At 39.6% G+C, this 27,394-nt stretch overlaps 1 protein-coding gene across 4 annotated transcripts in view; it reads left to right on the forward strand.

Moving 5' to 3' along the window:
* The window catches only part of LOC124608858 (protein UBASH3A homolog), a 257,494-nt gene that overhangs the window by 206,130 nt on the left and 23,970 nt on the right, over positions 1–27,394 (forward strand). For all 4 annotated transcript variants that reach the window (XM_047140020.1, XM_047140022.1, XM_047140023.1 and 1 more), the window contains 3 exons: positions 14,272–14,487; positions 20,314–20,565; positions 20,655–20,900. In XM_047140020.1, the coding sequence (XP_046995976.1) occupies positions 14,272–14,487; positions 20,314–20,565; positions 20,655–20,893 (707 nt within the window). In that variant the 3' untranslated portion in view covers positions 20,894–20,900. The remainder of the gene's footprint in view (positions 1–14,271; positions 14,488–20,313; positions 20,566–20,654; positions 20,901–27,394) is intronic.

Genomic DNA, 27,394 nt, shown 5'->3' on the forward strand with positions numbered 1-27,394 from the left:
TATATGAATTACTCATTGTGGCAAGAATGAAGATAATCTACTCATCTGAGAGGCCCTTTTTAATACTATATAAGAAAATTATTATTAAGAGTAGTTGAGAAATTCAGCATTTCCAGCTTTATACACACGGAATTTACTTTTGACTTACAAAGCTTTTTGATTGGCGATGTGAACGAAGAGCTCATTTGCGTCACTAACATGGGAGAGAACCACATAGAGCTGGCTGTGCGAAAAGCATCTGACATAAGGGTCATGCCCGCAACATGCAGCGTCTGGCTTTGTGCTTTATTTATGGGCATGGCAAAACATAAGCTTACTGGAAGTTGGACATGTTTAAAGCAAAATGCTAAATAAGTTGGAATAGGCAAGATGCAGGGCTCAAAGACTCACTTGCCTACACCACTTCCCATCAAAATTTCCACTTCTGTGATGTCATGTTGTAGAGAAGTAACTTTAACACATTGGAGCTGACGGATGTACTAGAGACATTCACTATTTTTAACCATAAAATCCGACAGATGTAGGCACCTCGTACATTCTACACTTTCAACTTATTTATTTGTGATTTAAATGTGTGTTTTACATTTGTAAGTGGTGAGACTAATTGTTTGGCTTGTTGTATGTGCATTATTGATGGTAGTGCATGCCAGTCTCTCGTGAGTGGTACCAGCATTACATGAACTGCATGTGCGCTTGAAATATTGTTGAAGGTTGTTTTGTTCTATGTGGGCTGCCATATTGTGCTATTGTGTGCATCTGTCCTATGTATAAAAATATATAAATAGTTAATATGGCTAACATACATAACTTGTCAAACTTAGAGACTGAAGAACTCTTGAACAATGGCTCAGAACTTGGGGATCATTCTGACATCGGCGATTTTTCAGAAGACGACAATGACTCATGTGAGCTGGAGAGCGAAACCTATGCTGCTGATAAAAACGATGGTAGTGAGCATGAAGAAGCAAATGTACAACTTTCTATTAGGTTTGTCATTCAGTTCAACAGCCTGCCCTTCATAATGAACTGTGTCATTTTGATGCATTCCCTGAATTACCTCTTTTGAAGAAAGAATAGGCATTCAGGTTCCTGTTGATACCTTATCAACAGAACTAGACCGTTTGTTGCAATTTTTTGATCACAGCATGTTCCTAAAAGTAAAGTCAGAGACAAATATATAGTCTACTGATACTATTTCTGAACTTTGCTGTTATAACAGAATAAAACCAAAATCTTTATGGAAGATATGGAGAGCAGTGAGGATACATGAAGTATATCAATTTTTTGCAATTGTTTTGCATGTGTGTGTTGTAAAGAAACCTAAGCTTAGGGATTATTGGTCTGAAGACCCTGTGCTTGCTTCACCATTTGCTTCTCAGCTAATGTTATGAGACAGATTTTTTTGCCGTATTCAGGGTGCTGCATGTGAACAATAATGCACGATGGATACCTCAACAAGAATCAGGCCATGACCCTCTGCATAAAATAAGACATGTTTGGGACTTTTTCACAGAAAGATGCAGAAAAGTCTTTTATCCATCACAAAATCTGACTGTGAATGAAGCAATATGTCCTTTTTGTGGAAGAATTGGATTCCGTGTTTATATGAAAGACAAATCTGAGAAATATGGGATAAAACTGTATGTTGTAAGTGTTGCTCAAACAGGTTACATGTGCAATGCTGAAGTTTATACTGGAGGAAAAGGAAATGTTGACAATTCTGTCAAATCCCTGCTGCTTAGGCTATGTTCCTCTTACTTGGGAAAAGAACATGTGGTATACATGGTCAGATTTTATACAAGTCCTGCAGTCCTTGAAGAACTATGGGAAAGAAATACATTGGGAGTTGGAACAGTGATGAAGAACCTGATAGGTTTGCCTAGAGACCTTTTAAATCAAAAACTAAAGAAAGGAGAAATGACATTTTGTCACAGAGGACACCTTTTCTATTTGAAATGAAAGACAAACGTGATGTGTACAGGTTGTCAACACAGCATAAGATGACTGCTTCACATGTCAGTGTAAAATCCAGAAGTGGATATGCTGAGGTGGTAAAGCAAGACATTGTTCTAGACTACAACTTGTCTAAAACAGGTTTTGACAGAGGAGACAAGCTGATGAGTTACTATTCCTTCCAGCAAAAGACTGTAAAATGATGGAAAAAAGATTTTCTTCCATATTTTTATGAGGGCAGTTGTGAATGCGAACATTATTCATAATATAAAAAAAGAATGCATTAGCAGAGTTTATCTGTAATTAGCAAAGCAGTTGTATACACTTGTTATGTAGGTATTGAATGTTTTGATCCAGCACTTCGGAACCTATTTTATTTTTCCAAAGGCGATATTTAGGTTTACCATTTTTGTAATAAGACGCCTCTTGGTTTCACATATTAGTAACTTACATTCAGTTCAATAAAAATATGTGAGAAAATACAGTTTTACAAAAAAAAATTGGATCGTAATTTATTTAAATGTAAACCTCCCTTACCTAGGCCCTTAGTTCTTAAGAACTTACTCAGTTATGTAGTCACTGCATCTAAACTATTACAGTTTTTAGGGATGTTCACAGTTTCCCCTCTCTGTGTATTGATCACTAACAGATCTTCTGTAAGGAAATGCTGCTCACTGCAATTTTAGATGTTTTGTTGAAGCTTCTAGTAGACTGAATTAAGTTTTCTCATTTAACTAACAATTTTCTGTTCACTAGTTCTTTGAAGTGAATTAGTACCTAGATGTGTGAAGACTCCTTCATAGTTCCTGCTAGATTCATCTGCTGAACTATTCTGCAAACTTAACTTCTTGTTAAAATGTTAGTTCAACTGGTGTGTCCTTATTTCTGGGCAAACATCTACTGTGGAATTTGGCACTACGATTACCATGGCATCACTTATTACAAGAAATTAATTTTTTATTGTAAAGGGCACCCATACTATAATTCCAGTTTCAAAACACTATAGAAAGAGAACACTGCTCAGAATGGTATCAGATTTGAACAGCATATTATCAACGTAGAGGGAAACGTCAAAACATCATGGGGAGGGGGGAATTAACAAATGGTTGACCAGTAGATGGCACTGTAAGCATCAGAATATGCACACCAACACAGTCACAGCCCACAGCTGTTGCTCAGTTTGCATCTGAGATGGCTAAAAAGACTGTATCCATAGTGGATCTTGCACTGCTCATAAAGCTCTTTTTCAAGAATGATTACTGTGTGCCACTAGCCCTGCAGAAGGTCTGGACACTCAAGAGTGTGAAAGAAGGCATTGGTATGATGTCTGTCGAGGGTATGGAGAAGATGATTACAAAATAAAAATAAAAAATTTCTTCTGCAGTGCAGTTTTGCAGAGGGAAGAAATAAGCTGATCTGACGCATGTTGAAGATGTGATCACAGCACTGCAGGAGGGGTCGAGCGGTAGTGTGCAAACATGCAGTGCATGGAGAATTGCCTGAATGTTGGACATGACTGCATGCAAGGTGCATAAAATCCTAAAAAACTCCCTTCATTGCTATACATGATTGATTGACAATTCATACAGTGAACAGTTGTTTAAATACAGGTGTTAGAAGTATTAAAATATAAAACTGAATGAAAAATCCAATAGTCTGCTTTAACTGTATTTATTTAAGTCAATAAGAGACCCACACAACAGGTTTCACAACTTTTAAGTTGTGCCTTCTGGTGTATGCCTTTACAAATTTTTTTGTTTTTATTTTATTTTATTTTATTTTATTTTTGATTAATGCTTTGACAATCAGGAACTGAAGTTACCTGAGATATCTTAAAGTACTGATGGAATAGACTTAAAATGGAAGAAAATATTATGCATCTAGTCAGGGAACTAGATGTGAATCACATAAGCACCACAATTGAATGGACCTACCCGTATTTAATAAATAAAATTTGTAATTTCATACCAAAAGAAGGTTACTTGCATATGCTGTGTTATACATTAGATTGAGTAGTTACAGATTGGTACAGAGTGACAATTGTCATTGCTAACCAAAGTTCTCAGCCCTCCTCAGTTGATAAAAACCATCATCAATGATGAATGTCATGTCTAAAAATTGAAAGAGTAGAATTTGGGATGATAATAAACAGTTAGATCTCCTTGAACCTTAATATATTTTGTCACTGGACTCGCATTCGGGAGGACGACGGTTCAATCCCGCGTCCGGCCATCCTGATTTAGGTTTTCTGTGATTTCCCTAAATCGCTCCAGGGAAATGCCGGGATGGTTCCTTTCAAAGGGCACGGCCGACTTCCTTCCCCGTCCTTCCCTAATCTGTTGAAGCTTCTAGTAGACTGAATTAAGTTTTCTCATTTAACTAACAATTTTCTGTTCACTAGTTCTTTGAAGTGAATTAGTACCTAGATGTGTGAAGACTCCTTCATAGTTCCTGCTAGATTCATCTGCTGAACTATTCTGCAAACTTAACTTCTTGTTAAAATGTTAGTTCAACTGGTGTGTCCTTATTTCTGGGCAAACATCTACTGTGGAATTTGGCACTAATCTGATGAGACCGATGACCTCGCTGTCTGGTCTCCTTCCCCAAAACAACCCCCCCAACAGTTAACCAAACATTACCAGTAATGACAATTACAGATGGATGTCATTTTGCTTTTTATCTGGTTTTTGGCCTCAGGACAGTTGGAAGTGATTTTTCCCATCCAATGTGGTACAAGCCTTCCTGTCGTGAATGAAAGATTTATGTAACTAATAGTGCCACAAGTGTTGATTGCTGAACTTGAGCAGTCTCACACATTGAACAATACAAGTGGTGTAATATGCAGCTCAAGCCACAGCTGTCATATTGCAGTTCATGTGTCATTTTTATCCAAATCCATTTATGTTACGACGCTTAAGATGTTTCCCCTTGGATCAATAATGTGCTTTTCACATTTGACGTCATTCTGAGCAGTTGTTATCTTTCTACAGCGTTTTGAAACTGGAACTTTAACTATGGACATACTATATTTTTCAGTGCTGTTATGTTGTATTTGTCCAATTATATTTATATTTTAAATCTGAAACTATTAGGTTGGTACATAAGTTCATAGCATTTTTGTTTTGGATGTTGGTATTCCAGTTGCTATAGGTTTATTTATGCGGATATGTGGTGCTCAGTGAGAGTGTAGATCGGCCTTGAGGTGTGCCGAGATAGCCCATGCAGTTGTGGTAATGCTGTGTCCCAGATGGTGCAGTGGTTACCACTCCTGCCTAGTAAGCAGGAGATCCCAGTTTCGAATCTCTGTCTGGTACACATTTTCGCCCGTTGCCACTGATTCTGCTTAATGTCCTGCTGCAGCTGACAGCAGTGATCCCCTTCAGTTTACACGTACAAGGTTTATTTATCATTTGTCATTTTTATTTGTAGTACATTGTTGCTGTTTGAGTTTGAATATTGTCATTTTGTCATTTGGAGATAGTGATTGGGGTGGTGGGCACTAGAAAATCGAATGTCAAGTGGAGAAATCAGAAAAACATGTTCAACATATTCTGCTGTTTGAGTTCAGTGGAGGGGTGACAGCAGCTAAGGCAGCCAGAAGCATTTGTGCAGATATGAGGATAATGCCATTGGACAGTGCATGGCAAGAAAATGGTTTTCTCATTTTAAGGAGACTAATTTTGACATTAATGACTCCCCATGTTCAGAAAGACCTTCAGGGTTTGATGAAGATCATTTGAACACATTAATCTGCAGTGATCAACATAAGTGAACTTGAGAACTGGCAAATGTGATGAACTGTGCTCATTTCACCATCATGCAACATTTGCATGTTGTAGGAAAGGTTCAAAAATTAGTTGTATGGGTACCACATGCAGTAAGCCAAAATTGCAAAAATCATTGGGTGGCGATATGTGCATCTCTGCTTGCCCATCAGCTGCCTCATGAACAACAGTGACCATTCCTATCCTGTGTCGTTACTGTGACAAGAAATGGTTGCTTTGTTCTTGAGCTCAAAAAAAGCAGCAACTCCCTGTACAAAGATCTGTGTGCATCCACAAAAGATGGTGTTATTCATCTGGTGGAACAGCGATTGTGTGGTGTATTATGAATTGCTTTCAATGAGGTGTAACCATCACTGCTGACAGTTATTGTCAACAGCTGAGATGTCTGGCAGATAGAATCTAAAAACAATGATCAGAAAGACTGTGTGAAGTGATGCTACTCCATGATAATGCCCACCTGCATTCTGCTAAACTGACAAAAAACATTATACAGGAGGGGTTGAGAAATCCTTCCACACCCACCTTATTCTTCTGATCTTGTGCCTTCAGATTTTCACCTTTTCCACTCTCTATCGAACAGTCTTCTAGGAAGTTCCTTTCCAGATGAAAATGTACTCCAAACATGGCTCAATGAGTTCTTCCCCTCAAAACCTGTTGATTTCTACAGTTGCGGAATTGAAAAGTTCCCTGGCAGACTGTGGAAATATGAAGGAGAATATATTATTGATAACTAAAGTCTTTATTATGCGCATCTGTTTTATTTATTAAACATACAGAAAGATGCTGTGAATTTATTCACCAACCCATAACAGGAGGTTGTATAGGTGCAACGGGCTCATTATATGGATGACCAAAGTTATCTCTCCATCTGTTAATGTTGTTTTGATAATCTGTACCCTTAGTTATCTTACAAAAACAATATTTTTCACACCGCAGATCACAATTTTCTCATATTGACACTGTTATTTCTGCTTTGAAAGTGTCAATGTACTAAATAGCACTTTTTTAATTTCGTCTCATGACTCACAATCGATGTAAGTTTCAGTGATAATGCATTGTAGAGAGCACATGAAAGTTAGCTTGGCATCACATCAATATTTATACTCCTATTAAAATTACTTTGTGATTAAGAAATTGTAGTGGGGGAGGTTGCAGGGAGAGGGGTTCAGGGAGAGCGCAGTGATGACAACGTGCAGCCAGCCACATTTCACAAGGTGCTGCAAAACAGGCCGAAGTTCCTTTCCAGATGAAAATGTACTCCAAACATGGCTCAGTGAGTTCTTCCCCTCAAAACCTGTTGATTTCTACAGTTGCGGAATTGAAAAGTTCCCTGGCAGACTGTGGAAATATGAAGGAGAATATATTATTGATAACTAAGGTCTTTATTATGCGCATCTGTTTTATTTATTAAACATACAGAAAGATGCTGTGAATTTATTCACCAACCCATAACAGGAGGTTGTATAGGTGCAACGGGCTCATTATATGGATGACCAAAGTTATCTCTCCATCTGTTAATGTTGTTTTGATAATCTGTACCCTTAGTTATCTTACAAAAACAATATTTTTCACACCGCAGATCACAATTTTCTCATATTGACACTGTTATTTCTGCTTTGAAAGTGTCAATGTACTAAATAGCACTTTTTTAATTTCGTCTCATGACTCACAATCGATGTAAGTTTCAGTGATAATGCATTGTAGAGAGCACATGAAAGTTAGCTTGGCATCACATCAATATTTATACTCCTATTAAAATTACTTTGTGATTAAGAAATTGTAGTGGGGGAGGTTGCAGGGAGAGTGGTTCAGGGAGAGCGCAGTGATGACAACGTGCAGCCAGCCACATTTCACAAGGTGCTGCAAAACAGGCCGAAGTTCCTTTCCAGATGAAAATGTACTCCAAACATGGCTCAATGAGTTCTTCCCCTCAAAACCTGTTGATTTCTACAGTTGCGGAATTGAAAAGTTCCCTGGCAGACTGTGGAAATATGAAGGAGAATATATTATTGATAACTAAGGTCTTTATTATGCGCATCTGTTTTATTTATTAAACATACAGAAAGATGCTGTGAATTTATTCACCAACCCATAACAGGAGGTTGTATAGGTGCAACGGGCTCATTATATGGATGACCAAAGTTATCTCTCCATCTGTTAATGTTGTTTTGATAATCTGTACCCTTAGTTATCTTACAAAAACAATATTTTTCACACCGCAGATCACAATTTTCTCATATTGACACTGTTATTTCTGCTTTGAAAGTGTCAATGTACTAAATAGCACTTTTTTAATTTCGTCTCATGACTCACAATCGATGTAAGTTTCAGTGATAATGCATTGTAGAGAGCACATGAAAGTTAGCTTGGCATCACATCAATATTTATACTCCTATTAAAATTACTTTGTGATTAAGAAATTGTAGTGGGGGAGGTTGCAGGGAGAGGGGTTCAGGGAGAGCGCAGTGATGACAACGTGCAGCCAGCCACATTTCACAAGGTGCTGCAAAACAGGCCAAACAGGCCATGCACCAAGCATGTGGCACTCGAGTAAGAGGTATGATTGGATAGCAGCTAGCTCTTACCACTCGACTTGCTGAAATGTCAGTTGCAAAGTAATGTTAATCAGAGTATAACTAGACACACACTGTCCTGTTGGTTACTTGCTGACTGTGTGTGCAAAGCAGAAATGTTTAGGTCAAGTTGTTGACAACACTGGAAGAGTTATTCCAGAATAAACCAAGATCCTTAATATGTGCTTGCAATGCACATAAAAGAAAACAAAGCCAAATTAGTGTATTTACCAATACAAGGCAACATATGTTTTGGTGTGTTAAGATGTTTAGCTGTACGCATCTTGTAGAGATGAAATTAAATCTTTTCAAAAAATGATGTGCACTGATTCACAACTTAATTTTAATTCATGAGTATGTCTTCTTGTGGATAACCTTGGGCTCCGAATCATTGCTTCTCTTACCTTCTCAATGTTTTCCAAGTCCTTACAGTCATATTCAGATAAGGTGGCTTCTTCTTTAGAACACCTCCTGTTCTCAGATTGCGAAGTGCCTAAGAATTGTGTTGTAGCTGTGAATGTTGTCTCGATGCCCAAAGCTCAAATTCAAAAAAGCCACTGAGGTGCCATGGCAGACTCAGACTCACTATTGTGTACACATGCATCATATGGAAACACAAAGTGCTCTACTGCCCATTTTCCCCATCTCTACTTAAATGACTGTGTATAGTGAGGGCACCTGCTCAATATAAGCCGGCCGAAGTGGCCGTGCGGTTCTAGGCGCTGCAGTCTGGAACCGCGAGACCACTACGGTCGCAGGTTCGAATCCTGCCTCGGGCATGGATGTGTGTGATGTCCTTAGGTTAGTTAGGTTTAACTAGTTCTAAGTTCTAGGGGACTAATGACCATAGAAGTTAGGTCCCATAGTGCTCAGAGTCATTTGCTCAATCTACCACCCTATTTGCCTAGGTGCTGCACATTAGCAGCATGAAAAATTTCCAGTTCCCTTTGGTCACCATGTGCTACAAATGATAGTCATGAAGTTTTAATGAAATCCTCTTGGCACAGATCCCTAGAAAGCCACTCGTGGAGACAAAACAAAACGGCACAATGTTGACTGTCTGTGCTGAGTTGTTGGACGTGTACTGTAGCAATGCACCATCATCTGACAGTGTGGTTAGGTACTGCAGATGTTACCTGTGTAGACAAACAAATCCTGACTGTGAAGAACAGTGTGGCACATTCCCTCTCATCCACGTCTACTTCTACATGATTATTCTGCAATTCACAATTAAGTGCCTGGCAGAGGGTTCATCAAACCACCTTTAAGCTACTTCTCTACCATTTCACTCTCAAATAGCATGCGGAAAAATGAACATTTAAATCTTTGTGTGTGAGCACAGATTTTTCTTATTTTGTTATGATGATCATTTCGAAGGTCCTGCCACAGTGAAAAATATCTTTGTTTTAATGATTGCCATCTCGATTTGTGTATCATATGCATGACATTTTCTCCCTTATTTTGTGATGGTATAAAATTGGCTGTCCTCCTTTGAATTTTGTGATGTCTTCCATCAATCCTATCTGCTGTGGATTCCACTCCATGCAGCAGTACACGAGAAGAGGGCAAACAGGCTTAGTGTAAGCAGTCTCTGTAGTAGATCTGTTACGTTTTAGAAAACATTCTTCCAATAAATTACAGTCTTGGGTTTGCTTTCCCCACAACATTATCTATGTGATAAATATCATTCATAATTGTTATCACTAAGTATTTAGGTGAGTTTAGAGCCTTTTTATTTGTGTGATTTTTCGTATAACTGAAATTTAGTTGATTCTTTTTAATGCTCATGTGGATGAGTTCACACTTTCCATGATTTAAAGTCAACTGCCACTTTTTACACCATACAGATATCTTGTCTAAATCATATTGCAATTCACTTTGATCAGTGATGACTAAACATAATGGCAAATGACATCATCATTTACATATAATGTAAGAGGACTGTTCAGATTTTATCCTAAATTGTTTAGGTTAGGCACAACAGAGGGTCTGTAAAACTTCCTTGGGGAACACCAGATATTACTTGTGTTTTACCCAGTGACTTTCCAACAGTTATTACGAACTGTGACCTTTCTGGCAGGAAATCAAGAGTCCAATCACACAAATGACATGGTACTCCATAGGCACGCAATTTAATTAGGAGTCGCTTGTGAAGAACAGTGTTAAAAGCCTTCTGGAAATTTAAAAACATGGACTCAATTTGATGTCCCCTATTGGGAGCACTCATTACTTCGTGAGAACAAGAATGGTGTTTTCTGAATTGTACTGGCTATTGCTCAACAAATCGTTTCCTTCAAGGTGATTCATAATGCTTGAGCAGAGTATATGTTCCAAAATCCTACTACAAATTGACATTGATGATATTGATCTGTAGTTCAGCAGATTACTCTTATTTCTTTTCTTGGATAGTGGTGTGACCTATGCAACTTTTTATTCTCTGAGTATGGATCTTTCTACAAATTAGTGGTTGTGTGAGTGGTTGTACGTGATTGCTAAGTATGGAGCTATTGTATCAGCATAATCTGAAAGGAACCTGACTGGTATACGATCTGGACTGGAAACCTTGCCTTTCTCAAGTGTTTTAAGCTGGTTCACTGCACCAAGGATATCTACTTCTATGTTCCTCATGTTGGCCGTTGTTCTTGATTTGAATTGTCGAACATTTTCTTTGTTGTCTTTTGTCAATGAATTTTGGAAAACCATGTTTTGTAACTCTGCTTTAGTTGCACTGTCATCAATAACACCATCATTGCTATCATGCAGTGAAGGTATTGATTGCATCTTGGTGCTGGTGTACTTTACATACAACCAGAGTTTCTTTGGATTTTCTGCCAGATTTTGAGACAGAGTTTCATTATTGACACTATTAAAAGCATCTTGCATTGAAGTTTGCACTAAATTTCAAGCTGCAGTCAAATTTTACCAAACTTGTGGAATTAGTGTTCTTTTAAATTTGGCATGCTTTTTTCGTTGCTTTTGCAATAGTATTCTGACCTGTTTTGTGTATGATGGGGAATCATCATCACCCCTTATTAATTTATTTCATACATATCTCTCAAGTCTCATTGATACTATTTCTTTGAATTTAAACCACATCTGGTCTGCACTTACATAGGCAGATTATAAGGATTGGAGACTGTCTCTTAGAAAGGTGTCAAACAAAATTTTATCTGATTTTTAAGTATATATATTTTGAATTTATTTTTGGTGGTTTTGGATGTTATGGCATTCAGTCTAGCTGCAACAACCTAATCCCTGTGTGATCACTAATCCCTGTACCTGTCATGATGCTCCTTGTTTGGTCAGGATCATTTGTTGCTAAGAGGTGAAGTATTATTTTGCAACTATTTACACTTCTCGAGTGGGCTCCTGAATTAGTTGTCTAAAATAATTTTCTGCAAAGGCATTCAGTATGATTTCAGATGATTTTTATGCCTACCATTGACTTTAAACACGTATTTTTGCCAACATGTAGTGGGTACATTGAACTCACCACCAACTGTAATTTTATGAAATGACACTCAAATTTTCATTGAACTGTTCAGAAACTGTATTATCTGAGTCAGGGGGTCATAAAAGGAACCGATTATTAATTTGTTCTGGTTGTCAAGTATAACTTCTAACCATACAAAACCACAGGAACTGTCAACTTCAATTTCACTAAAAGCGAAGTTACACTATGTGATCAAAAGTATCCAGACACCCCGAAAGCATACATTTTACATATTAGTTGCATTGTGCTGCCACCTACTGCTAGGTGCTCCATATCAGCAACCTCAGTAGTCATTAGACATCGTGAGAGAGCGGAATGGGGTGCTCCGCGGAACTCACGGACTTTGAATGTGGTTAAGTGATTGGGTGTCACTTGCCTCATAAGTCTGTATGTGAGATTTCCGCACTCCTAAACATCCCTAGGACCACTGTTTCTGATGTGATAGAGAAGTGGAAATGTGAAGGGACACGTACATCACAAAAGCGTACAGGCTGACCTCGTCTGTTGACTGACAGAGACTGCCGACAGTTGAAGAGGGTTGTAATGTGTAATTGGCAGACATCTATCCAGACCATCACACAGGAATTCCAAACTGCACCAGGATCCACTACAAGTACTACGACAGTTAGGCAGCAAGTGAGAAAACTTGGATTTCATGGTCAAGCAGCTGCTCATAAGCCACACATCACGCTGGTAACTGCCAAACGGCACCTCGCTTGGTGAAAGGAGCGTAAACATTGGACGATTGAACAGTGGAAAAATGTTGTGTGGAGAGAGAAATCATGGTACACAATGTGGCGATCTGATGGCAGGGTGTAGGTATGGCAAATGCCCAGTAAATGTTATCTGCCAGTGTGTGTAGTGCTAACAGCAAAATTCGGAGATGGTAGTGTTATGGTGTGGTCATGTTTTTCATAGAGGGGGCTTGCCCCCATTGTTGTTTTGCGTGGCACTATCACAGCACAGGTCTACATTGATGTTTTGAGCACCTTCTTGCTTCCCACTGTTGAAGAGCAATTCGGGGATGGCTCTACATCTTTCAACATGATCGAACACTTGTTCATAATGCACAGCCTGTGGCGGATTGATTACACAACAATAACATCCCTGTAATGGACTGGCCTGAACAGAGTCCTGACCTGAATCCTATAGAACACATTTGGAATGTTTTGTAACACCGCCTTCGTGCCAGGCCTCACCGACCGACATTGATACCTCTCCTCAGTGCAGCACTCCATGAAGAATGGGCTGCCAAGAAACCTTCCAGCATGTGATTGAACATATGCCTGCGAGGAGAGTGGAAGCTGTCATCAAGGCTAAGGGTGGGCCAACACAATATTGAATTCCAGCATTACTGATGGAGGTCTCAAAATTTGTCAGGGAAAAATGCTAAAACTTGTCTGTAAATCAGGGAAATATCAGGGAATTTCACTTGGGGAAACTTGTGGCAACCCTGGATGCTAACAGATTATTATCCAAAGAGGCAAATTGTTACAAAAGCAAAACAACATTATCTTCTAATGAGGTTACAGGAGGATCTGAAGATAGCATTACACGAAACTCTCCCAGCTGGTCACTTTGCTCCAGCAGTGCCACAGCTCATTCTACACAGTACTCACTGTCAGCCACACATGCTACTTCTGTGGGATCTCAAATTTTGCCCCAACCACTTATTTTTGTGACTTGATACCCAGTGACTTCCTTGTCTTTCCTTGCGTGAAGAAAACATTGATTACAGGATTTCCAGAATCATGACAAGATGGTTTTCAAAGTGGAACATTTCCTGAACATCCAAAGTGTGGATTTCACCACTACTCAAGGTCCCTACCAAGTTGACTATCATTGGGAAAAATGTGTCACATTGAAAGGTGAATCAGAGTAGAAGAACTAACAGCGTCACCAAGTTTCTTGATTGCAGCAGGATATTTTTGAGGCGATAATTAAAGCTTCATGACTTCCCCTTGTACAAATAAAAAACTGTGCTTTAGACTGGGACTCTGACCTGGCACTGGGCTTCCATATGCTGTACTCAAATTCCAGATTGCCACATTCACCTCCACATTTCATTCAAACATTACAAAAGGAAGATACACTATATAGTACCCCAGTTACAGCAATGAAACTACAATTTATCCATTTTCTTTGGAATGATAGGCCTACAGCATTGTGGGAGGAGAACATGTGTTGACTTTGCAAGAAATGGAGAGAGGGCCATTCTGTAGTTGAGCCTTTGAATCAATCAGTGAGGCATGCTCACATACCTTAGTTGGAAGAGCTGCTTTCCAAAACCGCATGTCAGGTCTTTGTCCAGCACACAGTTTTAATTTGCTATCACATTGTGAAAAGAATCTTATCTCAGTTGGTTTATGCCACTCATAACCAACTTTACTAGTATATGTACTGTCTGTAAGTCCCAAAGCAAGTACTGATGTAATTATTAGTTATTGTTACTCTTCATATTTTGTAGGTAAATATATTCGCAAAGATCTCAACATGCCACAGTTAGTCCCAGCTCGAAGGGGTGGACCACAATCGTTCTTCAAAGACTGTCCCCTTACATGTGTTGGGGAACTACAAGCTAAGCTAGTGGGAGAGGCATTACGAGGTTCTGGAGTTCAAATGAAGCATGCATTCTCATCACCTTCCCTCCGCTGTGTGCAGACTTGTGCTGGTGTATTAAGAGGTAAGTCCAGCTTGTTATTCTCAAATTAGTACCATTTTGAAGGGCTGATAAGCCCTATGTTAAATTTAGATTCTGATTATTCTGATACTCTGGTACTAACTAAAGTGTAATTCTTATAAGGAACTGGTGAGCTGAATTTGATCTTGTGGCATGTGCAAAGCTATTGAATTTTTGGGTGGAGATCAGCTAATAGTAAAACCGGAGTATTGACCCTGGAATTTGAGTTATTGGGAACAGATTACATTTCCGTGAAGAAAACAGGGAAAGAAAAGGTAAGCAGATAGTGGAAACTAGAGACAGTGATGTGAAAACGAGGGGGGAGAAGCTAGATCAAAACTAACAAAAAAGAAAAAGGACAGAACACACAATTGAAAATATTTCATACACTGGTCGTTTGAAAATCATGAAATTTGAGTGTGCACAAAGTAGTAAGAGACTGTACCTCAACTCAACCATGCACTATGGTGTGACCTTATTGGAACTGGCCAGTGATCAGTTTGGGGTCCAGGTGATAGTGTTTCCCATGTCAGAAGAGGGTAGTTAGATTGGTGTGGGATCAAAAGAAAAAATGGTAAAAAAGCTGAATTGTGAAACAAAAAAAAATAAGTCATGTTCTTTATGTTGCACAGAGAATTGTGTAATTAAAGAACTGAAATACATTAATGAGGAGTAGTAATTGTGACATAAGTGTAGGATGCCTAATTCAACCAATGGAAAATCCAGGATGGAATGCTTTATTCTTTGCATACAAATGAGGCATCATTTGGGAGGTGAGAAAAGTATGATTAATATAACCAACCAACCTCAACCAACCTAAGACTGTGCATAAATTTAAAGACAAACTTTAAAACTAGAGTGAAACAGTAATTAAATAATTATAAATTATGAGCACATTACTCAGAGCATCAGTTGTTACATACACGGATGAGCAAAAACATTATGACCACCTGTTGAATAGAGTGTTGTTCCACTTCTCAAACACAATACAACAGAAATTCTGCTTGACAAGGATTCTACAAGTCCGTGATAGGACTCCAGAAGTATGTGGCACCAGATGCATATGCACGGGTCAAGCAATTTCAGCTAACTTTGGGGTGGTGGTTTATGGGCAAGTGCCTGACACCCAAAGTGTGTTCCAAAGGGTACAGATCACGAACATTTGCTGGCCAAGACATCAATGCCCCTCAAACAACTGCACCGTGATTCTGACCTTGAAACATAGTTATCCTGCTGGAAGATGTCATTGCCATAGGGGGAGACTTCAAGCATGAAGTGATGCAGTTGGCCCACAGTAATGTTCATGTAGTTCACTGCTGTCATGATGCCTTCGATTATCACCACAGGTTCTGTGGAAGCCCAACTCAGAGTACCCCATAGCATAATTCTGCCCTCACTGGCCTGCATCTGTGGTGCGGTGCATGTTTTGTGCAACTGTTTGCCTGGATGACGGCATGTTAGTACCCAACCATTGACCTGGTATAACAGGAAATGGATTCATTCGAAAGGCAACATTTTTCTACTGATACACAGTGAAAACTCAGTGATGTTGTGCCCACTGTGATCATAACTCATGATGTTGCTGGATCAAAATAGGAACGTATAGGGGTATTGTGATGTGGAGCTCCATGTTCAACAGTAGCCTTTGAACAGTGTGCTATGAAACACTTGTGCCTGCTTCAGCACTGTGCTCTGTTGTCAGGTCTGCCACAGATTGCTGCCTATCCTGGGTTATACAGTGGGGATCCTCCAACCTCCACATTTTGTGTTGAGATGTTGTATCCAACACCATACAGCTAATGCAGTATTCCACCATTCTTAAGCCAATTTCCACAGGTGCTCACAGGAGTAATGAGAACAACAGGAGACCAGCATCACCATTTCAGAGATTCTCCTTTCCAAACACAGTGCCACAACAATGTGCCCTTTGTCAAAACCACTTATATCAGTGGATTTCCGCATTTGCAGCCCGTATCTTCACTATAATGACTGCCTGTTCAACTCACTCCTGCTTACACTCTTTCCTTACTGTGTCACGTGCCTGTAACTCCCAGGAGCCATTCAGCCTTGTGGTGGGAAGTGGTCATAATATTCTGGCTGAGCAGTGTAATTTGACAAAGTTGAAAAGTAGATTTTGACCAAGAACATTTCTAGTACTACTTCAGACTTGAATGACCATGAGGCATCATCCAGTATTAATCAGCTTGTAAGTTCACTTCTATATCTATCAACATCTACTCCATTTTCATACATAGTCCACAAGCCACAGTATGGTGCACAACAGAGGGTAACCCATGCCATTAAGAGTTGTCTTCCTTTCTATTCCACTCATAAAAAAGAAACAACTGTCTATAAGCCTCCATACGAGCCCTATTATTTTTGTGGTCCTTATGCGAAATGTATGTTGGTGGCAGTAGAATTGTTCAGCAGTCAGCTTCAAATGCTGGTTCACCAAATTTTCCTAATAGTATTCCTCAAAAAGAACATCACCTTCCCTCCAGGGATTTCCATTTAAGTTGCCAAAGCATCTCCATAATGCTTGCATATTATTCAAACCTCCTGGTAACAAATCTAGCAGCCTGCCTCTGAATTTCTTCAATGCCTTCCTTTAATCCAACCTGGTACATATTTGAGACATTCAAGCGGTACTCCAGAATAGGTCACACTTGCAGGATATGTGAGGTCTTCTTTAAAAATGAACCACACTTTCCTAAAATTTGCCCAATAAGCTGAAGTCAACCATTCGTCATGCCTACCACAGTCCTCACATGCTTGTTGCATTTCATAATACTCTGCTGTATCACTCTGCTATGTTGTGCCCAGATGATTGAATGGTGGGACTGTACCAAGCAGCACACTACTAATGCTGTATCTGAACATTAGGGGTCTGTTTTTCCTCCACATTCACATTGACTTGCTTTTTACTACATTTAGATCTAGCTGCCATTCATCACACAAACTAGAAACTTCATGTAAGTCATCATGTATCCTCATTTAGTCACTCAGCTTTGACACCTTCCTGTACACCACAACACCGTGAACCATACGCGAATGCGAACCATACGCGACTGGAACAGGAAAGGGAGGTAATGACAGTGGCACGTAAAGTGCCCTCCGCCACACACCGTTGGGTGGCTTGCGGAGTATAAATGTAGATGTAGATGTAGATCATCAGCAAGCAACCACAGATTGCTGCCCATCCTGTCTTCCAGATCATTTATGTATATAGAAAATAGTAAAATAGTAGTGGTCCTACCACACTTCCTTGGGGCACTCTTGATTATACCCTTGATTCTGATGAACATCTGAATTTACTTATAAGTTTTGTAATTTAGTCAATACAATGAGAAGTTAAGGCATGTGCTGCAAATATAATTATAAACTTTTGATCATTAATGATGGAGTAAGGAACATGCACAAACTTCACTGTAGTTAGTAGTTTCTGGACAATTTTGTGGCAGGATGTGTGTAAGCATCCTGGGGATTTTCAAGCTCCTAGTAACTTATGTAAGCTAATAGCTTGCCTTTATATAGACTATCCAACATTCTTTTCACAATTACAGGAACTTCTATAAAATAAATTAATTAGTTTGATTGTTTTTATAGCAAAAATTTTTTATAAATTCTATTTCAAAGTAACTTATATTTCTTTGAATATTTGATTAATAATTTGGAAATTTATGTGAATATGTGGTCACATCCAAACACATCTGAATTTAATTGGCTCTTTATAACCCTTGCTTTGTGTAGCAGGCAGTTTCACAGCAACAAAATCCCCTCCATGGAAAAAAGCTTAAGGTTACAAGAGTAATGCAGCATTTCACCTTTTTTGCCACTTCCACCTGCTGTTGCAACTGGGCAATGCAGACTGGATCACATGTCATTCCATCACATTGCACAGGTGCTCATTGTGATACATCTCATGACGGTGTGAACCAAAGAATGACTCACATCTTGGAGAACACATTGAGTTTGTATGCCAACTTTTCCTGCCAGAAAAATATATGGCTCTGATATAGGAATGGTTACAAATAGGCTGCAAGATGATCTGTGTCTATTCTGCAGTTTTTCCATATTCTTCCAAACACCACCACTCATTGCAAGAACTGTCCACATCCTGAAGTCTGGAGTTTGTCCTGTATGTCATTACCTGATGTAGGCCTGCTTGTAGTAGTTTGTACTGTAGACACTACTGCATTTGGAAGTGACTATCAGTAATGCCAGGGCAGACTCTGTTCTTATCACTAAACACAACTTTACACCATTCTTCACTCCAGTTACATCGTTCACTAAATGACATCGTTCACTAAATGACATCGTTCACTAAATGACATCGTTCACTAAATGACATCGTTCACTAAATGATTGGAGGCAGGTTACTTGGTGACAAGCGGTGAGAGGGTAAACTGATGCAGAGTGCCCTCACTTGTAGCTCAGCTTGCTGCATAGTAGTCCCTGTTGATCATATAACATATTGTAAATGCAATATGATCCTAATTTGTGCTGCAGTGTCAGGGCTATCAGCACTGGCTGCTCCTCTGATGTGACATTCCAGGTGTGATTTTGTGTCCTGCTGTCATTGAGGATTATGTACACCATTCTTGGGCCACTGTTTCGCTGCTGATACACAGCTGACACCTCAGACCCATTTTGCTAAGCAGATCTTCAAAAGAAGCAGTAATTCGCAATAAAATGTTGCTGAAATTCTGTTAATTGCATGACTAGTGCTCATTTATGCTCACCTGGCAGCATAAAAATATTTGCTAATATAGTAAGATGATCAAAGCAGCAAGTAATACTTTCAGCAAGGCACATTAATTTTTTTATGTGCTCAACATTTTCTTGTGACATTGTCAATGGTCAGCAGTCAGTGGTCTGTAGGATTGGGACATGAACTTAACCTTCTTCGTGGTGTTGGTTTAATCCTCCCCCTTCTCTGTTGGGTTATTAAAAGCACAGATATATCATGCCAGTTTGCAATTCACTGTGTAACTGATTCAGCTAGATGGCAAATTGTCACTCTTACTCCTTCCTCTTTCTAGGCTAAATGTTTACACCTAAGATACCTGATGTGGTAGTACTTACCTTCAGCAGGTGAAATTTGTAGTACTGCCGATAGACACACACACAGAAGCGTAAGTGACACACAATCCTAGGTTTCAGAACTAATAGTGGCTTCTGTGGGGAGGATAGAAGGATAAGTTGGGGAAGATTAATGGGGGGGGGGGGGGGGGCACCCAAACTCTGGGGGAACCCACCTCGCTACGGGTTGTACAGTTCAAGCTGTTCAGAATGTGTTGAATTGAGGATAGCAACACAGGCCTCTGCTTGGGCCACCATGATGAGAGGGACACCATGGGTGCACAAGTGCAAGTTCTAGTGTGTATCAAAGTAGTGGAAATTGATGTGGCTGAAAGTGTGTAAGGGAAAAGGGGGTAGGGGGCACTAAATGAGGAATCATTTATGTCGAAAAGTGTTCTAAAACCAGCCCTCGCCAAGGTGTAGGTATCAGATCAGTACTAACATGGAGTTATAGCATTCAGCCCTCGCCAAGTTGTAGGTATCGGATCAGTACTAACATGGAGTTATAGCATTACTGTTTCAAATATGTTACAGTGATATGACTCATTTTGTGACTTACATTACTAGCTTTTCATTTCACAGTTCACTCAACAGTTCCATCACTTTCATTGTTTGATACCAAATATTTGTATATTCCTAAATATACTGTATTTTTAGTATCTACTAATGAATGGATGTTGTAAGATTTAGTTTAATAATTTAGCTGATGTGTTGGAAAATATATGTATTAGTAACTCTCCTGTGCAGGGCTTGGACAAGAAGATAAATTGCCTATAGCAATTGAACCTGGTCTCTTTGAGTGGTTAGCATGGTATCCCGATTCTCTTCCTGACTGGATGACTATCGAGGAATTACAAGCAGCAGGTTTTAATATCTGTGCAAACTATAAGCCACTTATACGTGTAGAGGAACTGCATGACCGACAAGAGAGTGTTGAACAGTTTTATATGAGAAGTTTTTATGTAGCACAAAGTATCGTGAAAAGCACTGCTGATGTTGGTATGTATGAAACAACTTATGGCTTTAAAATGTAATCATTGTATCTTCATTATAGAAATTATTGTATTATGTTTTTCTGATTTTTGTAGGAGGAAATGTTTTGCTAGTAGGACATGCAGCAACACTTGATGTCTGTTCCCGTCAGCTGACAGGATGTGCACCTAGAAATCGTGCTGATATGACTCGTTTGATACAGAAGATACCATATTGTAGTACAGCTACAGTTCGTGAGGTCAGCTCTGGAAAATGGGAACTAGATGAACCACCAATACCACCTGTTACACATTCAAATAATATGCGCTTTGATTGGAAGGCACTTCTTTCATAACAGTCACGTAAGTATATGATTTCATCTGAACATAACATCTAAACAAAAAACTGGAAAATTAGAGTTGCCATTTTGAATGAACATGTATAAATAAAAGACAATCTTTATTACTAGAAATGTAAATTGATATTAAACAAAATAAAAATTTAATTGGTCAAATTTAAAGTACTGATGTCATCAGCACTGTGGGTTCTTTGGGGAAAAGAGAGAGAGAGGGGGGGGGGGGGGGGGGGGGAATACGATGTTCATAGGTATGGACTAGACAAGCATAAGAAACAGGAAAGCACCAGGGTTAAAATAATAAAGAAGATGGTAATAATGAACAACTGTAAGGAAAAATTCATTTGCTGGCAGAATCAAGGCTATTGGTGAAGATGCATTGACTGGAGATGGATTTAAAAGAAGTTACAGAAGCTGAATAAAGTGGCATAGAAAGGGAAAATGATTAGTTGCTTGGAGAACTGTGACTATATTGATGTGAAGATTTACTGAATATTGGCTAATGGAATATCAATTAAAGAAACCAGTGAAAGACTGATTAAACTGGTGGACAACATGAACAATAATCTCAGCTCAGGAAGTAGGGGCACAAGTAAAAGGAAAGTAGTGGCTGTATTTGTCAGCCAGACATCTAAAAACAGTATGTTTTTTGCCATCAGAGATGATTTGCTTGTATAGCTTAATGCATGTCATGCCAGACTGTTTTTTATGAATATGAAGATAATGAATTTCACTGAGGTGAATTGGGATGAAATCTATGAAAATGAAATTATGTGGAATGATTTCAGTAAAGTAGTGCTCAGAAATGATTAACTCCACTGTGTTAATCATGTTGTGATCAATGAAGATTTGTAGCTTATTATCAGTGGTCATATTTCAGAATGGAGAACTATTTTTGTAGGTTTTGACATAATAATAGGAAAACCATTGACAATGAAGGTTTAAGTCAGGTGGGGAGAGTTGTTGAGATTGCTTAATTGCCTAATATGTTAAGCTATTGCTTACAAAAACAGGTAACCAGGGTTTGGGTATTGATCTAGTATAAATTATAATTATTAGGGATATGTCATAGAAAGATGAAACCTGCTGAGACTGAATCTATACACCAGATTAATTATTAGTTTATAGGCAATTTCTTCACACCTCTGTAGATAAATACTGTGCTGATAGCTCTCCATTGCAAATAAGTGCCCATTATTTGTGTATTCTGAAAATGGGATTACTTTGAGGAAAAGCAAAAGTATATGAATATCTGAGTACCCCCACCAGTGAACATATCTATGGCCATAGATGAGCTGGTGAAGGTCTCATGGCATAGTGTAGGAAGATATCGCAGATGGTACATGTGGAGTATAGTATGGACAGACCCACTAACCCAAGTGTTTACTTGCTGAACGCACTAGACTGGACCAGTCAGTTCTCATGCTGAGATCAACCAACATGGTCCTAGCTTCAGCACTGCACTGTGCTCTTGGTTCCGTGTGCTTTTTGCTTTGATCATTCGTGCTGGTTGCATTTGTTCTTACTCTGTGCCAGTCTCTTTATGATGTTTGAACTCTCTGTTCCCCCAAGGATTGACCCATACAATATGCTTTCTATCTCTCATTGTTCGACTCCCTGGTTTCCCAGTCAAGTACCCACCATCAACTATATTAGTGACATTTGTGCCAACTGGACAATTTAGTGAGATTGTCATGCCTATGCAGATAAAAAATCAGTGACAGAGGACATCCGTACATGTGTGATACTTTTTTCACCCTCATAGTGTTAAATTGTAGCCACCATGGTTCCTACATTAGCCACCATGGTTCCTACATTTATGCAATGCTGACAGCAACAGTTGTGGCTCTCAGTTGCTCAGACAGAATGTGGAACTGATGCACTCCCAATACTGTACTAATGGCAAGCCAGGCACCTGCAGAGAAGCTTTCTCCCCCACTGCGCCCAACACTGTCCACTGTTTTTGAGGAGTCTACTGGAAGGTGGAAGAATTGCCTGTACCAGTCCCTGCTGCACTGCCATGTAAGGTCACCTTGTTATTGTCCAGAAGTATGGAGTTGTACAAAATTGTGCTTAATTTGAAGCCCTGTAGCTACTCTGAGAAACTTAACTTTGAGGAGCTCTGTCAGTTACTCACACAGCATTTGGGACATCAAACACATGTGGTGGCAGTACAGTTGCAGTTTGACAAGCACTGCAAGTGCCCCAATCAGTCATCTGTGGCTTAGTTGCCAATTTGCAAGGTCTCTTGTGTAAGTGTTAGTTTCAGTGTCCCCATTGAGCTACCTGACATGCAGACTCAATGATTATAAATGTCATCGTCTAATTAGAACCTGACCTTGAGATCCAGACTCAATGATTAGAAATGTCATCGTCTGATTAGAACCTGACCTTGAGATCCAGACTTGAGGTATTAGCCTCGTCTGACCCTTCTTTATCCAAAGTTGCCAAAATTGCTGAAACACGTTAAGTTAACAGCAGTGGCAAATGATGTACTTTCAGACATAAGGCAGATAGCAAGGTTAGATATGCATGGTAAACAGAATTAACTGTCCCATCAGGTTGGCCCAGTGACATTCCCTCTGCTGATCCATCATGTGATGACACCATTAATGATTTGAGTGGGATGATGTCACAGCACTGCCTGTCTTCACCTGGTGGTGAACTTGATAGTGCAAGTGAGTCGAAGAGTCAGGGTCACTGCTTGCAATGTTTTCGGGCTCTCAGCATCTCTCTCCTTCCTAATCTGTTTCCACTCAATGGGAAAGTCAGTGGTCCTGCCCCAATTGTCATTCTGTGCGCATTAGACAGGATTGCCTGTCTAATGTGTGAGATATGCCAAGAGATAGACCATTTGGTATCAGTTTGTGATAGTCGGCGAGTCGCATGATGGTCGTCAGAGACCCAGTATTTTCCCAAGACTCAGAAGCTGTCCCTGATGCCCCATGAGCCTTGTCCCACTGTATTCTACTACTGTGGTTAGGCGACCGATTGCATTTCAAACCAACATGAGGGCAGTGGTTAGCCTAATTAACTTACACATGTACAGGCTCCTGGGCTGCCCTGTGTTCCAGCAACCACATTTTCAAGTAGTGTTTTATAGTAAACAATGTATTTCACTGTGAGACAGTACTTCATCTCAGCACTTTATAAGAATGTGGGATGGCAACTTTCATTGTTATTGGTAAATTTACCATTGGTGCAAAATATTTTTGTGCTAGATGGATTTCCTGTTTTTGGATTCTAGATAGTTGACAAAAGTCCATTATGGTCCCAATCAGTCCCCTTTCAAGATTTTTACCCTTCACTATGGAAATTCAGCCAACAGTTTTAGAATACCTTTGGTCATGCAGAAAATTTGAGACCCGTGTTTCTCTCTTATGCCACCAGCAATACATAAATGTATTCATTGCTGCCCCATTCCATTTTCCATGTGTGACGAGTTCGAAGCCAAGTTGCAGCATTGACAGGAACTCAACATCATCTTTCCTATTTCATCTAGTCAATGGACCACTGCTTTATTGGTGATTCAGAAGCCAGATGGCATTGTGTACCTTTGCAACGATTTTAGCCAAGCAACCAGCACACACTGTGTCATGGGTTAGTATTCCATTCCATGTCTGGAGGAGTTATTGGTGAAGTTGTCAGGGGGGCAAACTAATTATTTGTAGGTGAAAAAGGGTGCCCTGTGTATCATTTTTGACATTACAAAGTTTAACTTTTTTTGTTGTTGTGTGGAGCTAAGTTCCTTCTCATTCCTGACAACAAACCACTTGTTTTGTTTGTCAGCCCTCATTCTAAGCTACTGTATAGGATTAACCATTGATTGCAGATGTGGGCACTTTTTCTCAATAATTATTGCTATGACATTCATTACAGTCCACTGCCCAGAAAGCCAATGCAGATGCACTATCGTGGTTGCTGGAAGGACCAGATTCAGAGTTCGATCACAAGAGACTCTTGTTTTCGCCTTGGATGATACCTTGCAGCAGACATTGCTGATTTTTCTGTTGACCGTGCAAGAGGATGCAGCTGCCATGCCCACCTACCCACTTTTCTGAAATATCATCTCAGCCATCAGGGATGGCTCAAGTTTCCTCATAGGGAGTGGATTCAGAGTGGTATACATTTTCTTACTATGAGGTCAACTCAACATTGTCCAGTGTGTCCTCAAGCTTGCCACAGTGGAGCAAAGCTGTTGACTTATCATCCTTCCAGCACTCTGTCCTCTCATACTCCAACTGCTGTATGTAATGCACTCAGGTATGTCCCATGTGTTGGCTCTGGCATGGTGTCGTGTTTACTGGCCAGCAATCGATCATAACACTGAACGTTTTGTGTGGGATTGTGCAGTCTGTGCGCAGAACCAGACTGCACCATGTCAGTTTTCCCCCTTGTTCAGTACCAGAGCACTCTTGGCACATGGTAGCTTTGCAGACTACTTTTTTGGGAAGCATGTGGTTGTTATTGGTGGATGGTGGATGTGTTGTCCAATTTCTTGTATGTAGGCAGAATGTAGAATTTATGAAACAGACAACATACCATCAGACTTTTGGAAAAATATCATCCACAAAGTTCTGAAGCTAGCACGAGAAGTTAAGTGCAAGCACTATTGCACAGTTAGCTTAACAACTGGTGCATCCGCATTGCTGACAACAATAATATACAGAAAAATGAAAAAGAAAATTGAGGATCTGTAAGATGTTTGGCTTTAGGAGAGCCAGTTCTGATGTTGCACTTGATAATGGAAATAAGAGTGAAGAAAAATCCAGACATGTCATAAGCTTTGTTGAACTGGAAAAAGTGTTCAACAGTCTAAAATGGTGCAACTTGTTCAGAATTCTGAGGAAAATAGGAGTAAGGTATAGGGCATGACAGGTAATATAAAATATGTACAAGACCCAAGAGGGAACAATGAGACTGGAAGAGCAAGAAAGAAGTTCTCAGATTAGAAAGGATATAAAACAGGGATGCAGTCTTTCTACTCCTCCTGTTCAGTCTGTGCTATAAGCAGCAATGATGGAAATAAAAGAATGGTTCAAGAGTGGGATTAAAATTCAGGGTGAAAGGATATCGGTGATAAGATTTGCTGTTGACTTTGCTGTCTTCAGTGATGGTGAAGAATTGTTACAGAATCTGCTGAATGGAAATAACATGCTAATGAGTCCCGAAATATGGACTGAGAGACAATAGTAATGAGAAGTAGCAGGAATGAGAATAGCAAGAATCTTCACATCAAAACTGATGATCACAAAGTAGATGAAGTTAAGGAATTCTGCTGCCTTGGAAGCAAAATAACCAATGACAGATGAAGCAAGGATGACATAAAAAGCAGACTAGCACAGACAAAGAGGGTGTTCCTGGCCAAAAGATATGTGTTAGTATCAAACATAGGCCTTAATTTTAGGAAGAAATAAATTGTATGGAGGTGAACCATGGTCTGTGGTAAAACAGAAACAGGAGAGAACTGAAGAATTTTAGATGTGGTACTACAGAAAAATGTTTGAAATAAGGTGGACTGATAAGTTAAGGAATAAGGAAGTTCACCAAAGAATCGGCGAAGAAGGGAACAATTGGAAAACCATAATTTCTTCATGTATGGATTCACAGCCACATTGTATGATCTAAATGATATGGTAGTTAAAATGGTTCTGTCATTTAGACAATGTGGGAAAAACAGACAAAAAGAAGGGACAGGATTATAGGACATCTACATCTACATCTACATCCATACTCCGCAAGCCACCTGACGGTGTGTGGCGGAGGGTACCTTGAGTACCTCTATCGGTTCTCCATTCTATTCCAGTCTCATATTGTTCGTGGAAAGAAGGATTGTCGGTATGCCTCTGTGTGGGCTCTAATCTCTCTGATTTTATGCTCATGGTCTCTTCGCGAGATATACGTAGGAGGGAGCAATATACTGCTTGACTCTTCGGTGAAGGTATGTTCTCGAAACTTTGACAAAAGCCCGTACCGAGCTACTGAGCGCCTCTCCTGCAGAGTCTTCCACTGGAGTTTATCTATCATCTCCGTAACGCTTTCGCGATTACTAAATGATCCTGTAATGAAGCGTGCTGCTCTCCATTGGATCTTCTCTATATCTTCTATCAACCCTATCTGGTACGGATCCCACACTGCTGAGCAGTATTTAAGCAGTGGGCGAACAAGCGTACTGTAACCTACTTCCTTTGTTTTCGGATTGCATTTCCTTAGGATTCTTCCAATGAATCTCAGTCTGGCATCTGCTTTACCGACGATCAACATTATATGATCATTCCATTTTAAATCACTCCTAATGCATACTCCCAGATAATTTATGGTATTAACTGCTTCCAGTTGCTGACCTGCTATTTTGTAGCTAAATGATAAAGGATCTATCTTTCTGTGTATTCGCAGCACATTACACTTGTCGACATTGAGATTCAATTGCCATTCCCTGCACCATGCGTCAATTCACTGCAGATCCTCCTGCATTTCAGTACAATTTTCCATTGTTACAAC

Source organism: Schistocerca americana, chromosome 1 (assembly GCF_021461395.2).
Source record: "Schistocerca americana isolate TAMUIC-IGC-003095 chromosome 1, iqSchAmer2.1, whole genome shotgun sequence".
In the NCBI taxonomy this organism is placed as follows: Eukaryota; Metazoa; Arthropoda; class Insecta; order Orthoptera; family Acrididae; genus Schistocerca; species Schistocerca americana.